This window comes from Alligator sinensis, unplaced genomic scaffold, assembly GCF_000455745.1.
Source record: "Alligator sinensis unplaced genomic scaffold, ASM45574v1 scaffold153_1, whole genome shotgun sequence".
NCBI classification, from domain to species: Eukaryota; Metazoa; Chordata; order Crocodylia; family Alligatoridae; genus Alligator; species Alligator sinensis.
In genome coordinates, this window is record NW_005842099.1 from 501,675 (window position 1) to 518,057 (window position 16,383).

General features: G+C 41.2%; 1 protein-coding gene across 14 annotated transcripts in view; it reads left to right on the forward strand.

Annotated features, from left to right (window-relative positions):
• SHPRH (SNF2 histone linker PHD RING helicase) overlaps positions 1-16,383 on the forward strand; it is a 113,030-nt gene that overhangs the window by 35,495 nt on the left and 61,152 nt on the right. For all 14 annotated transcript variants that reach the window (XR_003094222.1, XM_025204856.1, XM_025204857.1 and 11 more), the window contains 6 exons: positions 2,038-2,289; positions 4,830-4,908; positions 6,845-7,008; positions 7,102-7,358; positions 11,820-11,941; positions 15,916-16,004. Coding sequence is in view for 13 of the 14 variants with exons in the window: in XM_025204856.1 (XP_025060641.1) it covers positions 2,038-2,289; positions 4,830-4,908; positions 6,845-7,008; positions 7,102-7,358; positions 11,820-11,941; positions 15,916-16,004 (963 nt within the window). In the remaining variant the exon portion in view is untranslated. The remainder of the gene's footprint in view (positions 1-2,037; positions 2,290-4,829; positions 4,909-6,844; positions 7,009-7,101; positions 7,359-11,819; positions 11,942-15,915; positions 16,005-16,383) is intronic.

The window sequence follows — 16,383 nt, forward strand, 5'->3', positions numbered from 1 at the left end:
GGAGGTTAGAGCAGTATCTAGCTGGGGTCATCTAGCCCCAGCGCTCTTTCCTGCTTATGCAGGGGGTCGGACTCGATCTATTGAGGCCCTTCCGACCCTAACATCTATGAATCTATGGGCCAACTGAATTGCATATATCCGGTAACCACAGTTAATAATTGTTGGTCCTGGGACTGCAAAGGCTCAGCAAAACTTAACTGCAATTATTTCTTCAGGTTGAACAAGATTTGTTTTTGCTCCAGACAGGAACCCAGGGAGGAGGAAAATGGAGGGGGGATATTACATGCTCATGGATTTTTAAGTCTGTCATAATTTGTACACGGGAAACAAATTAAGGTTTCATTAACTTGTTCCCCTTTTTGAGTGATTACAAATCACTCAACTAATTATGAGTTTTTAATCTTTGATGCCTGTTTTTGCAAAATAAAGGTTTTTGGAATATAGCATAGTATACCCTACAGGCAACAAAGGTTAAAAAAATCTGCGTATAGAGTTGTATACAGCTACTTTACATAAAGTTGCCGATAAAGCATTATAGAATGAAAAAACAACAGGGGCAAGGGAAGGGACAAAGCTTGTTTTAAGATGAGGTTTGAAAATGAGTTAATTTCTTTAGGTAGAGAAGTGGGGAAAGTATTAAGTAGGATTTCTTGAACATAGTTATAATCGGAGTTAAAGCACAGAGGTGGTTATAGGAGGGATGTTGGTGCCTACATATATGGGTGGGAGTAATGACAGCAGATTTTCAGAAAATGGTTAAGTAAATGGTGAATTTGCAGTTTTGAATAGGATCCTAATAGGAATAATGAATAAGTGGAATATGCTTGGTGATATGATGGAGAAAGAAAACGTAATAGGTGCACATCTTTAGCAGAAATTGCTAATTGCTAATATTAGGCATCTAAAAATCTTTGTGGACAACTAGATGTTTATGCATTTTTACACATAATATTTGTTAAATTCTACACTTACACCATCTGAAACATGAGTGTTACTATCTTAAGGTACTCAAAGTATACATAAAGAAAAGATTAAGGTTTACAATTTTTACTGCATTTTGCTTCAGATGTAAAATTTTAGCATATACAAGTATATTAATTACACAGTTTTATTTAACATATGCATTTACTATAAGCTTTTGTATGTTTCCAAGGGGATTGCATTAAAAAATGTTGAGGTAAAAGAGGGACAGATTGCATATAAATGACAAAGCTGTTTTTGTTGCAAGACTTCTGGCATTTCTGATAGAAAGCCATTACAGAAAATGTACGTACTGTTGATGTGCAAGCCGCCATTTTTCATATCTGTTTCTCCTTTTTCATTGATTCTACTCAAAGATCTTGTTTGAGATTAGAAATAACAGTGTAGCCCATATCTTGATTCTGTAAATGAGGAGCGTCAAACTCTGTTATCTGCAAGAATGGTGAAGGGCCAGACTATGGATAGGCCAGATCAGTCCAATATGTGGGGCAGTCTCAGCACTTGCACCATGTGCATCACTCATTGTAGACCAGCACCGGTCTGCAACGCATTGGCCCTACATTGCATACAGCATACTCAAGGCTGATCCAGTATGCACCACATGCAATGTGAGGGTCCACTCTGAGACCCTGTGACAGGCATCACCGTGACCAGTCAGTAGACTTTAATGGGCCAGATCTTTGACGTGCCTACCTTAAATTGATTGTATGCTGCTATCTTTACCTACTCTTCCATGATATTCTTAAGTGGCAGAAACAAACCAAAAAGCATAACACATCTGCTGGAAGGGAGGCAAGGAGTACATATTTTAAGTGGCTTTTTTCTTGATGTGGTTGCATATACAACTGTCATCTGAAATAGTGAAACCTATCTTTTTTTCTCTAGGAAGAAATACTCAGAAACATTGTTGCCTTCACATTTTATATAAGTAAATAAAATGTGTTTAAGTACAGATTTTACAAACTGACATTACTTAATGTGGGAAACTTTTCTTTTTTCAGATGTGCATGTCTCTTCATTCTTTGTTCTTTTGCTTGTATGTATACATTCATGTAGGTATATCAAGGTGTGAAGAAACACGGATTCTTGCAGCCTCATATGTTGGCAGAACAGGAAATAGTCATCACCACATATGATGTCCTACGCACTGAACTTAACTATGTGGACATCCCTCACAGCAACAGTGAAGATGGACGCCGTTTCAGGAACCAGAAGAGGTATATGGCCATCCCAAGCCCCTTAGTAGCGGTGGAGTGGTGGAGGATATGCCTAGATGAAGCACAGATGGTTGAATGCACTACAGCAAAGGTAAGGGAATCTCCAGGGCATGTCTGTATTGAACTTGAGAAAATTTGATAAGCTTATTTTAATTTAGACAAAAAGTACCGTAGAGCTGCTATTGTTGCTATAGTCTTAACATGTATTGCACATAAATAATTTGTCCTTGTAGTTTGTTCTTCAGAAGTGATGGATAGTTTACTTTCCCTTAGAGATATTTACTATTAAATTTTTCCCTGTCAGAATTTGGGCAGACTGTGAAGTATATCTGGCTCAAAATGTGTTTAACATAATCTGTACTGACAACTTAAAGACCTGGGTCATCATGTCAGATACGGTGTTTGACAGTTTCAGGCAAGGCCACTACCCTGTTCTGTGACATGGTTCAGAGGCATAAATATTTCCTTTGGATGAAGAAGTTAAAATAGCAGTATACAACAGGCTGACTTTTTTTCTCAATAGTTTGCAGAGGGAGATTGTTTTAATTTTTTTTTCCACCTTGTAGCTGTAGATAAGGAGAAAATGCTATTTAAGTAACAGTTTTACTGTTTTTATGCACGTGTGCACTGTCACTCTGCCTTCTTTTGTCTCAAATGCTTTATGCAGTTTGAATTAGATCTGCGGTCATAGATCCTACCAGTTCTCAGGTGACAGTTTCATTTTTAAAAGATTAACCAGTCTGATGGAAGGGGTGTTTATGTGTCTGTATCGGCCTTATTAGTCTTCCATTGTGCAGGGTTATTGGCACTTTTTCAAAATGTGGTCCATGTTTTATTAGAGTGTCTCCTTCCTGTTTCCATTCATGGTTTTTTAATGTCGGTGTGGCAAATATAGGAATTGCTTTTTAGGTCCAAGAAATACCCAGTGTAATTCTAGCAGTCTGTTTATTGGTAGTTAGCAGGTGGAAACAAAGAGAGCCAGGATCATATTTCCTAGGTAGGTAGCTGTCAGATGTATAGCTCTTCATGAATCAGTTCTTTCCATTTACAAGTAGGGAAGTGCTGCAGTTCTTGCCCACACAGCAACGTGTTTCTCAGACCAAAATGTGTAAATGTTTATTGTGTTAAAGATGGTATTTCTCTTAATTAGCAGAAAGGTCAAAGGTCTGCCCAAGCCTAGTTGGCCCTGGTGTGGGCACACCAGGCAGTGATGTTGCTAGGACTTTTTGTTTCCCCAGCCCAAATGACCCAAGTATATGTTTACCTATTCACAAGTCCAAAGCAGGGCTTAAATTAGGGGTGGGTAAAATGTTGCTCGTGGGCTGAATCCGGTCCACCAAGGGATTCTACCTGGTCTGTGGCTGCTCCTCTGAAGAAGTGTATCCAGCCTGCAGCTACTCAGGTTTTGGTGCATCTCGCCTTTCTCCTTTTCCCATGCCATAGCCAGATGCAACAGCAGCTTCAGCTCCAGTGACCAGGCAACCTCTCCCCTCCCCAGCCTGGCTCACCTGCCAGCCCCCAGTGTACACTCCAAGGCAGGGGTCACTGAGTTTCTGGCCAGGCTTCTGCCTTGCAATGCTTTCTGTGTGCCTCTTCGACCCTGCAGCTATTTGCAGACCAGATAGCCCAGCACCCAATGAGAGTCAAAGCTCAGGTATGATTCTGCCCCCTGGGGGGAAGAGGGCCAGGAGCTGCAAGTAACCCAGGCCTTGCTGAGCCAGGCCAGGGCCTGGTAGGAGCACAGGTGCTGCTAACATGCCATGCTGTGTTCCCACCCATTGCTTTGAGCTGCACCATGTGAGCACAAATAGAGCGTCTGGCACGGCTCCTGCATGATCCCAAGTCCCAGGCATGTAGCTGGGTTGGGCAGAAGCCACACCAGCCACCTCCAGCTGTGCCCACATGGCCCAAAGTCGCGCACAGGAACATAGCACTGCACCGGCCTGGCCGCACACCAGGGACTCGGAGCAGGCGATGGGGTGCAGGGAGAAGTGGGGAACACAGTCCAACACTGACTTGGCCAGGCCTAGATAACCCCTGGCTCCCAAACCCCTTCTCCTTTCTCTCTACACCCTTCCCCCTGCCCTGAGGCCCTGGCACAAGGCCAGGCTGGTGCCGTGCTGTGTTCTTGCACACTGCTTTAGGCTACATGGGTGCAGCTGGAGCGGATTGGCATGGCTCCTGCCAGCCCGACCATGTGCCAAGGACTCAGGGTGGGGGAAGGGGTGCAGGGAGAGCTGAGGGGAGCTCATGTATGTTTGTGTGTATGCATACACGTGTGTTTGTGCACGCACATGTTAAAATGGCTCTCCAGCCCAAGTAGTTGCTCACCCCTGGCTTAAACTTGGATCCTAGCCTTCTTTGTTTCCAGCTGTTGACTCTCAGTAATTCCCAAGCCATAGCAAGACACCTTCACCCTCCTTCATTAGCCCAGACACAAAACCTTCTTGTCCACCTTTTTTCAAACAATGAAAATGTTCTGTTGATTGAAACTCTCTATAGGCACCTGGTTAAGAAGGGCTTTATAAAGCTGAAACATATGGGCATTGTTCTTCAAAAGAAAATTATCTCTTTTTCTGGCCCTCTGGTTTTCTCATGTTTTTTAATTGTTTTCCTGTCTCCTTTCATTAGGCTGCTGAAATGGCACTTCGTTTGAGTGGAATCAACCGCTGGTGTGTCAGCGGCACTCCTGTGCAACGAGGATTAGAAGGTGAACTTTGCATAGCAGTGTAATACGTGTAGCTTTTTTTTGTTGCTAAAATGTGTAGTGGTTTGAAGGAGTTGCAGTTTCTCCTGCTTTACAATTTGTAGGGAAGAAAATGTTTACACTTCATCCAGATATTCACCTGAAAGAATGAGAGGTGGTTCTAACAGAAATTTCTCTTGTTAGTCGTAATTTACAAGTTGCTGTATGCTGCTTTCAGATTTATACCTGATAAATTGAATTGTTTTATAAAGTATTTTGGCCCCAACATTACTTAACCTATGATTTAAAAAAAAAACCCCAAACACCCTGATATCTACTGGTTTAAATTGTGTCTTTAAACAGTATTGGTAGAGCTCACCTAATAGTACCATTTATGCCCAAGCTATGGATTAGATATAATACAAAATGCAAGTACTCAACCCTGATCTTTTGCCATAGAAGGCATTGGGCCTCCTGAAAGTGAAAGTCTCAAACCTGAAACCTGTAAATAAAGCCTAGTTGCCTGTTACTAAGATTAGAATTGAGATGTAGATATAAATTTTGGTACGTGAAATAATTTTATGACTTGGACTTTTATGCTTCCCCTCACAGGCTGGAACTCAAGCAGCCATATGAATTAATGCATGCACAGGTTTGCACCTCAGGTTCCCACAAAGAGTGAACAAAAAAGGATCTGAGACCTTTCCTTGCAGAGTGTGGCAATCTGCCACCGTTAGGAAAACCTTTCAGATCTCAAATGTGGCCATGGGAACTACTCTACATCTTACCAAGCCTTTTTTGGTTTTGCCTCACATGGACCAATAACATCCTAGGCAGAAATATAAGGATCATCCTTCACGTTTATATAACTCCATTGTTAGCACTCCTTTAATGAGTATTTTGCCAAAATAAGATTCCAAATTAAGACTGTAGAAGTGGTAAAATCAGTCTTATTGCCACTGTCCCTGCAAACTGGACCCTTTTATCTTTTTTCAACAATTCACAGAGTGGATGGTTTCTCTAGGCAGCCTTCAAGCAGGCAAAGAGGAAGAAGCAATTCCATTTGCCATAATACTGATGGGCACAGCAGTATGTGTTGCCAGGCAAGGACACTGACGCAATTTTTTGAGTCTTAAACTCGTATATTTTCCTGTGTGCATTTGCGAACTAGGCCTCAAATTCTGAAAAATGTCAGTATTGGGGATTAATCCATGATGCACTATGAGTGGGTTTAGTAATATATTGATCAACCATAAGAATGTATAATTAAAGAAATTTTGAAATAAATCTGCAGAAGGAGGTGACTATTTATTGCCAGCAAACATGATCGATTGGGTCAATTATTTTCTCAACAAGAGAGAGAAAACATAGAACTCTAAACATCCTTAACATACTACCATACTTGCCTGTATTTTCTTTCCAGGACCCAGTTAACCAAAGCACTTAGGAGCATCTTTAATTCCCACAGCCTTCTGCTGGGTTTAAATGCATGCTTATATATTTAAAGCAAAGTACTGAAAAGGGATAAACTGCTAAACTGGGTCCCCGAAGAGAAAACTAAATTTGCCAATTCTGGTAGAGTACTTATTGTTGAAAGTCTTTTAATGCCTTTGTCTGAATATTAAAATGTTTTCACAAGAGTGAAACTTACCTGAATTCAGTTAGGTTTGGGGTAATGATCATCTGGAGTCAAAACAGTGATGGAAAGCAGCATTTCTGATTTTAATGATATTCTTGGACACATTCAAAATCTTTATGGAGAGAATTGGAGGATATTTTATGTCCCTACAAAACAGGCGGGAACCTAGGACTTAATTTCTTAACACCTCTAAAGAATGATGAACTGAATTTACTCTTATGGTATAAGAATTTAGGTATTTCATATCTAGTGATGTTACTCTTGAATTGATAATTTTCGCAGTGAAGACATTCTCATTCCAATATTTTTTTCTTTTGTCAGATCTATATGGGTTAGTTCTTTTTCTTGGAGTTGATCCTTACTGGGTCAAACATTGGTGGGATCAGCTTTTGTATCGACCTTACTGTAGGAAAAATCCTCAGCCTCTCTACAGCCTCGTTGCCAAGATAATGTGGAGGTCAGCAAAGAAGGACGTGATTGACCAAGTAAACAATACTATCTTTGAAAAATATTGTTTGTAAACAGTGCTTTCTCCAGGAACATTATTTGCATATTACTGTATTTATATATTTTTTCAGATTCAAATACCCCCTCAGACAGAGAATGTTCACTGGCTTCACTTTTCTCCTGTGGAGAGACACTTCTATCATCGCCAGCATGAGGTGTGCTGCCAGGATGCGTTGGTAAAACTCCGCAAAATTTCTGATTGGACTCTTAAGCTTAGCAGTTTGGATAGAAGGACAGTCACTTCCATTTTGTACCCTTTGTTGCGGCTGAGACAGGCTTGCTGTCATCCACAGGCTGTCCGTGGGGAATTCTTGCCATTACAGAAAAGGTGAATTTTTATCCCTAGTTCATTTGGTCATTGGGGGTTTGTTCCCATGTCCATTGAAGTCAAAGGCAAAACTCTGACTCTAATGGTGCAGGATCAATAGTGAATACTGTTTAAACAGGAAAAGGATTATATCTGTCTATTGAGTTACCTGATGCCAAGCTACATCAAGCTGTATTAGAAGCTCAGCAGGATCAACAGGGTTGTTTATTTGTAACAATTCCTGGGTGCAGTACTGGGGCAGAATAGTAGCAGAGGTGCCAAATTTGCCATGAGAAACTAAACTGAGATTTTTCCATGTTTTAATTTCAGTGATATTTTTTTTACCTGTCTTAAGTGTTTACAGTTAAAACATGGACATGTAGTACAGAAAGGGTGGCCAATCTGTGGTACATAGATTGCCTCTCTGTGTGGCATTCAGTAGATAAAGAAAGGAATAGAGAACACAGTGGCAGATTGGGCAGCAAACAGAAAGCAGAGCAGCAGATCTGGCAGGAGATTGGAGTGGCATGCCTGCCAAAAAGGTTGGCCCCCACTGTAGTAGAGCATGAGAACTGAAACTTGAGAAATGAAACTTAACTAGGAAGGAGTCTAGCCTAGGAGTATTGTCTAACTCCCAAGATTTATTTTCTGAAAGAACAATGGACGAAGTGTCTGAATAACACACAAAAGGTTTTTTAAAAACACACCACTTTGAATCTGGTGGTAATAAACTTACTTCAAATAGGATTAGCTGTTCAAAAAGCTGTTTGCCTGCTTTCATGTACACATGCTTCTCAATATCTTGCCATGTGCCCCACTAAGCCATTGTTGCAAACCTCTCTTTAGCCAAAAAGGGTTGATAATACTCCCCACAGAGCAAGTAAGTGCTCCTGCTTCAGTTAGAGGCAATTACTAGAGAGCAAGTGTGTAGGTACATACTTACATATAGGAGACTGGACAGTTGCCTCTCTGGGGTCACTTGACCCCAGTTGTCTTTCTACCTACAGTGGGGCTGGACCCGACGATCTGAGAGTTCCCTTCCAGCCCCTAACAATCTATGAATCTGAATACTTCCATTGGAACAACTGAGCACTGTCTGCTACATTTTTTTAACCCTTGGTGCTATAGGCAGCAAAAAATTGAAAGTAGACCTTGCTGTGAATGTACTTCTGCATTTTCATTGTATTGCTTTCTGTTCTCTCCACCTCTCTGATATGTCTGTTACTTTCTGTGTCCTCCTCTCATGCAGAGTACCTTCAGTGTTAAATTGTGCCAGTGCAACTGGAAACAATGCCAGTGTCTACTTGAACAGCTGCAGCAGTAGGCAATCTCTTGTATTTTCTTGCCTTTCATACTCTTTAAAGTGTGGAAGTAGTGAGTTGGAAGATAGGGAAAATTCCCACCAGCCTGTACCATGCTGATCTTTGAATGCTGCCCAGTGTTCCAGTGGGGTACAAGTTTAACATACAAACTGTGCTCTTAGGTGTACTTGGACTGCCTGAGCACAGACATTGAATTTCATTGGGACGTTAATGGGTGACAGCAGCATAGCAACTGCAGTGGAAGACCACTGAAAGACCAATTCCCTCTAAAAACATTGTGTTTAAGGAAAAGCTGTTTCAAGTTGCTGTTTATATATTTTCTTGTGAGCCAGTCCTGTCTGCAAAGATGGACCATTCCCAGAATAGGTAGAAGACTTGGCTCCTGGCCTCGTTTATGTACGTGTAAATAGATAAAGAATTTTGTGCCAAAAAACTGATGAATAGGAGAATTGTACTGAAGCAAGGAAACTACATTTTAGTATATTCTGGGGTAGATGGAATTAATTTTCTTTATCGGGGAAAGATAGCAGGAAGGCTGTCTGTTTTGTAAATATGTAGCCCTTTCTACAAGAAAACTATTAGGTTTTTCTAAAATTTAAAATCAGGAATTGCTCTTGAAGTTAATTAGTACTAGTAGCAAATGGATGTTTGTGTGGCTTGCTTTTAAACAAGTTCTTTGTAATTCTTGATTTTGAAAATAAAAACTTCATAGAACTTGGAAAAGCAAGGTGCAGCAGACTGTATTCATATTTGCTATAGTACAGCTGAGAAACTTTTTAGCTCTGTATGATTTTAGTTTTAAGCTGATAGCACGCCTGCCTCCTCCACTGGAATGAAACTTTATCTGACAGGAGCAAATGCAAAGGAACTTCAGTTGGTATTGCAGCAGAGAGGAAAAGATGGGGACCCAGTGAAGAGTACTCCTCCCTCCAACACACCCTGAATCTAGACTGGGCAATAATGCTACCTCTTCCCCTCCACTGTATTCGCATGCATGCACACACACACAGTTTCCTTCCATGGTACAGGGACCCAGTGAAGCACATACACTTCTCCAAAATGTGTGGCAATGGGTAACAACAATTTCAAGTAGGACCCAGCCCCGTGGGCTAGGGAAACAATCTGGTAAGGAAGCTACCTTGGCTTGGACTGTTGAGCACTGATGGCATCAGATTGCTTTGTATAGTTTTCATTTGGGTTACGTTCACCTCATGCAGATTGTTGCCTGTGTCAATCCTTTTTCCTGCCTGGACTTTTCATCTCAGTTTCACGTCAAGAATTTATGCTCTCTTTCTTTCCTGACTAGTTCTTCTTACCTTCCCTGCATTTCACTCTCTTTGGAGCTAATTGCCTGCTAACTGCATCCCATCCAAATTTCCATCTCTTTTATCTCTACCTGTGTTAGAAAAGATGCTTTAAAAAGTCTCTGAGGCGTGGACTGGTGCCTGTTACTCATCTGTTCTGTGCTTAGTACAGTGGCAGTACTGGTCTTGTTAGCTCCAAAGTCAAGGTACTTTTATGATAGCACCTTCTTTCTGGCCCATGACAGACTGGTAGAGGTCTGTCATGCTCCTGAAATAATTGGTCTTTGAGAGAAAATGTTTTTATAAATAGTTATGTGTAGGTTCTTTCTCTATAGGAATGGCTGTTGCAATATAGGGACTTGGAAACTATTGTTCTGTATGTAGGGCAGAGTGAAATTCATAATATTGGAATCCTCGGACAGGTCTAAGGTTCACAAAGAGCTAAGGTATTTACTTTCCACTTTCCTGACACAGGCCCTTGATATATAGATCAAGGAAAAGCTGTTTTACACAAAATACTTACTGCGCAGCAAATTTGTACATTTGCATGACATTAGTTGTGGATAATGTGATCTGACCAAATTGATTTCCTTCTATGATAAAGTGACAGGATCATTGGATGAGGGGGGACTAGTGGACATGGTATATCTTGGCTTTAGCAACACTCTTGACATGGTCTCTCATAACATTCTTATTAGCTAGCTAAGGAAATACAGACTAGATTAAAGTACTGTAAAATGGATACATAACTACTTGGATCATCCTGCTCAGTGAGTAGTTCTCAATGGCTCAATGTCTAGTTGGAAGGAGGCATTGAGTGGGGTTCCCTAGGGGTCTTTCCCAGGTCTGATATTGTTTAATATCTTCACTAATTATTTGGATGATGGCATCAAGTGCACACTTCACAAATGTGTGGCTGACACCAAGTTGGGTGGAGTTGCAGACACTCCAGAGGTCATGGCTGGGATTCAAAATGACCTGGATCAGAGAAATGATCTGCAGTCAGTTAGATGAGATTCAACAAAGATAAGTACAAAGCCCTGCATTTAGGGCGGAATAACTGCATACAGAAATACAGACTGGGAAATCATTGGCTAGGCTGCAGTACTTCAGAGAAGGACCTGGGAGTTATAGTGAACCATAAGCTAAATATGAGCCAACAGTGTGCTCGTGTTGCAAAAAAGGCCAACAACACACTGGGTTGTATTAACAGGAGTATCGCTTGCAGATCAAGGGATGTGATTCTTTTGCTCTATTCAGCACTAGTGAGGCCTTGCCTGGAATACTGTGTCCAGTTTTGAGCCCCACATTTCAAAAAGGATGTGGACAGTTTCAAAAGAGTCCAGTGCAGGGCAACAAAAACAATCGGGCCTGGGAGACGAGACTTATGAGGAAAAGCCGAAAGAACTAAGGGTTACTGAGTAAACAAGACTGAGGAGTCATTTCAAATTCCTGAAGGGTGATTATAAGTTAGATGAAGATGAGCTTTTCTCTGTCACTGCAGGGGACAGGACTACAAGCACTGGCCTCAAGCTGCAGCAGGAGAAATTTAGGTTAGAGATTAGGAGGAAATTTCTAAGTATGAGAGTGGTCAGGCATTGGGACAGGTTACCTAGAGAAGTTGTGGAATCTGCATCCTTGGAAGCTTACAAAAACAAGTTAGAAAGACACTTGGGTTGAATCGGTTAGTGAGGGATGAACCTTCCTTGAGCAACAGGCTGGACTAGATGATCTTGTGACGTCCCTTCTAGCTCTACTTTTCTATGATTCCTACAGTCTTTCATGTAGACTGTAGGACACTGCTTGCAGAGTATTGTGTTTTATTTTGAGTGTGATCCATCCAATTCTTATTTCAGCACTATGACCATGGAGGAACTACTAACATCGCTGCAGAAGAAATGTCGAACAGAGTGCGAGGAAGCGCATCGACAACTAGTGTGTGCCCTTAATGGCTTAGCCGGTATCCATATCATTAAAGGTAAAAGCAGGTTGCTAGAGTGTATTACTTGACACCTTCTAATGGGCTAGGTAAGAATTTAGCTAACCTTTCGGAAAAATGGCCAGTTCACTGATTCAAGGGAGAAATGTAAAACAGACTCATAAAATTTGAGCAGCACACAGGCAGCATCTGAAGCACCAACACATTCCTCCTGACTGATAGGAAAGGAAGAGATGCAGTTCTTTGAGGCTATTCATTGTCTTATTTGACAGCATTCTTTTGACAGTTTAGATTCATCCAGAGAGGGTAAAAGGAGTACAAAAAGAATCTAATTCTGCTATTATATTGGTGAAATTCAGGTGTAACACCATTAAAGATAGTTGAGTTGCACATCTGGAAAATTGATGAGAATGAGGTGAATTAGACTCACTTTTTCTTCACCTTTGTTAAGCTTGTGATAGTGGATTTTTTATCAAAGGTTTTCTGTGGATAGTAGAACTTCAAAGCTGTCACTGGCAAGGAGAAAAATAGTTTAGAAAGTATGTATGGTGCTTAACTTATCAGGAACATTTTTCATTTGCTTTTTACTTCTAGTCTCTTTTTTGCTTATCTGAAGATAATGTAAATCTTTGGCCTATCCTTTGAATGTAGCTCTGTTATTGTGTCTTGTTTCATACTTTCTATGAAATGTGTTTTTGAAGCATATATTCGTTTTAAAGACACCATGTAAAACTCAAAGGTAAGGTGAAATTGTGTTTTGCTTTGAATATTGTATAAATTATGGAAACTTCCCTAATATTTCTGAGAGATGCTAGACAAGTGATTCTCAGCTAGGGTGCCACAAGATCCTTTGAGGGATGGCACAGGAAAAATGAGGAGATAAGAGAGGTAGGAGGAGATAAGGGCATGGTCAGGTGTTCCCTGCGTGGCAGATCCCCTCCTTCTGCTGCCTAGCCCTCTGCAAAGAGGTAAGCACAGTAATAAATTAGCTTTTAAATGGGGTGCTGTTCAATTCACAAAAGATATGGAGGGCCTGCTTTGAGGCTAACGAGGGATGCCTTGAGTCTGAAAAAGTTGAGAACCACTGTGCTAGTGGTGTCAGATAGCAAGACCTAAAGTTGAAGGTACAAAAGGTGGCAGTGATGACCCCATTTTACCCACAAATCTAAAGCAGTTGCTGTCTATATAGAAGATGGTAAGAAATACAAGAAGTCATTATGTTACTTCAGCAATTGCTGTTTAGTTGAAGAAGTATTAGCATATAAATAGCAATTGTGTTAATGGCAGTTAGTTTCCAGTTGAGACGGTGCAGCTTTTTTTGTAAATTCTCAAGAAATTTAAAAAAATAAGGTAAAATAATACAGGATAAGGAAAAACTAGGAGAAATAAGATTATGAAAACACATGGAGTTTGTTAAATGGAAATGCCTTCCCATTTGCATCTGTTGATTAGGTGTCATCCCACCAACTCTGAAATGTTTAATGTAATAATTAATAGTTTCTTGCAGGTCAAATAATATAAATAATTTTTAGTTAAGTAGCGGAATGAAACAGTCTTGTCAGCTTATGTTCAGTCATTTCAAAGAAAAGTTTAACAAGATGAGCGGCCTTCCCTGTAACTTGGCCAATAGGAAGAGTGGGTTCATCACAACCCTTCTCATCTTCATTGAATAGATTTGAAATGAGTAGTTTGCAGTGGCTTCTGGTCCTGACCAGAAAAGGAAGCAGGCACTTCATATACAATAAACAAATTGCAATAATGAATTATCTCTTTTTTTAAAGAAAAAATGCGAAGAACAAACATTAATTATTTCCCTAGGCCAGGTATATTGTTCTATACCCTTCACAAGCACTTTTTAAATACTGCTAGCAACTCAGAATTAATATAAAATATCAAAACCTCTGGTTCAAATAGCACTTTTCTAGGTATTTGAAAATGAAAAAGAGATTTCATTTTCATCTGTCAAGGCCTCCATTATTTATGTCACCTGGGCCACCACTCTTGTTGAGTTTTTCCAGGCTGTTCATTCAGTTATTTGTTAGATACATCTTCCATTTGTTCTTGGGGGCCATGAAAACATGAATAAATTTTGCAATTTATTTCTGTATTGAAGTGCATGTGGTCATGTAACCATAGTTTGTCTCTGAAAATTGATCATGAAAGTGGCACCTTACATTAACAAGTCTGATTCTTGTGCCTGTGCAGTCATATCTGCTTATCCAAATTAACCTTTTTTCAAATGTTTTGCTGTTGGTTTCTTCTTTGGGAATCCCTCACAGTGGGGGATGATCATCTTCCATTATTGTCTTATCTTTGTCCCAAAATGGCTGATGAGGCCTATCTGGGATCGAGAGACTTGACTGCAACTCAGATATGTGTTTTTGGGTGGGTTGGGTGGTGCTGAATTCTTGATATGGTCTGTGACACCCCGTTTCTGCTAGTCCTGCTTTTCTTTCTCCTGTTTTTGTCGTCAGGTTTCAAAGTACTGAGTTAAGTTTAGTGGGAGGGTAAACTGAACTGTGAGATAAGATGTACTATTAAGGGAGATTTTTCGTTACACTGGTGCAATATGTTGTTTAAGATTCAGGGCCTTGTTATACCTTATGCTGTAAGCTGCACAAATGTTAATCGGCTTAGTGTTGTTCATCTTAGTGGAGCAGTTGCACCTTAAGGCAGAAAACCATCTCTGCCTGTTCTTCACCTGCAGGCAGCTGGAGCATGGCGGAGCTCAGTGATTGCAGGATGGCAGCCTGAGGCTGGTCCCCATTGACCCCACGCTGTGCCGGGCTATAAAGGGTCTGGCCACTGGTTGGCTGGCTGTGTCACTCAGCCACTTCCCAAGCCCTGTGGGGTGGGAAATTTCTGTACCATGTGTCCGTCTGCCCCACCTTGTTCATGTTCCCAGGTAGTTGGGCCTGAGCAGAGTGAGCAAGCTCCAGGACTGTGGCACTGGCTATGCTCAGTGGGAACAGCAAGCTGGTCCTGCCCCTAGCTCCTAATCCTGGTCTGGGAACATGCCAGGGTCAGTGGGAACTGGCCTTGGGTTGCTGCACTATAGCTGCCAAACTCAGCCCTGCTTCAGCCACTTGGCCCCGCCAGGTCATGTGCCTGGGTCCTAGGGTCGCAGGCACTAGTAAGGGGCACACTGCAGTGGGGTGGAGTGCAAGTTCAACCACAGGTCAGCAGGGGGTGAATATCAGCCTGCTGCTCCCTGCAGGTACCGTGGCCTGAGTCTGTCCTGGGCATTTGGAGCAGTGAGCCGGTCTGAGAGGCACCGTGGCTGCCGGGCGGTCCAGGGCTGTGGTGCTGGCTCTGCCCCTGCTGCTCTCTGGTATTCATGTTGCCCTGACTCTGGAGGGGCCACTGCATCCTGGGATACTGGAAGACTTCAACTTGGGTGGTATAGCTGCACACTGTAATGGAACAGGAGCAAATTTAGGTGGGCTAGAGATAATCTAGCCCTGGTGTGGCATAACTTTAAGCCAAATAACAAGTGTTTGAAGCCACTTAAAGGTGTTAATGTATAGCCAGTCCAGGGGTTAAGAGCTCCAGAAGCTGCCTAAAGTTACCCTGTAACAAGCCCCATAGTTTGTCTTAATGGAAAATTTGAACTTCATGGACACATGTAAATGCAAACACAATGACCTGCAAAATCCTGCTCGACTTTGAGTCTTCAAATAGGAGAGTTGCAAAAAAACCCATGCTTAACTTGAAATCAGACTGTTTGCCCTGGAAGGCAGAAACATGGTACTTTGATATCAGTCTTACAAACTTATTTTCCACATTGAACTTTCACATAGGGCAGTGTCAGCTTGGGCCTAGTGAGGCCTGCAGGTATAAATGATACTTTATCTGATGTGCTTTAATAGATTTTTTTAAAAATAAAAATAATTTAAAAAGCACATGAAAAGAGTCTTCTGAAAATATCCTACACAAATTTCAGGCGATAGCCACTCCTGTCTATTTGGAAACAAAAATCCTGTGCTGGATATAAATAGCCTTTAATTCTTTAGGTGAATATGCGTTGGCTGCAGAGCTGTACAGAGAGGTGTTGCGTTCTTCTGAAGAGCACAAAGAAAAGCTCAAAACAGATTCCTTACAAGTAAGTATACTTTCAGATTGAAAGGCATTTTTAAAGTAAATATTCCAGTTTTTTCTTCTTGCACATCTTGGGTTCCAGCAAAATTTTGATGCAGCTATTTTTTACAGTTGATTTACAAAGTGATACTGGTAGTGTGTTCTTTATGATCTATGAGAACTGCCCACCTAAATATCTTCGTAAAATCGGCCCCAAAGGGTTTGTAATGTTAATAATGCTCTAAAGTGTAACGTGAGAGCTCCACCTGCTGTTATGCTCTAAAATTTAACAAGCTTATCCTCAATTTTTCATATGACTTTTGCCTTCCTGGTCCTAGCTTGTAGGCAGAAGTAAATAGAAGGAAGCCATGATGGCTTCTGCATTAATGTAAGTACAACAAAAT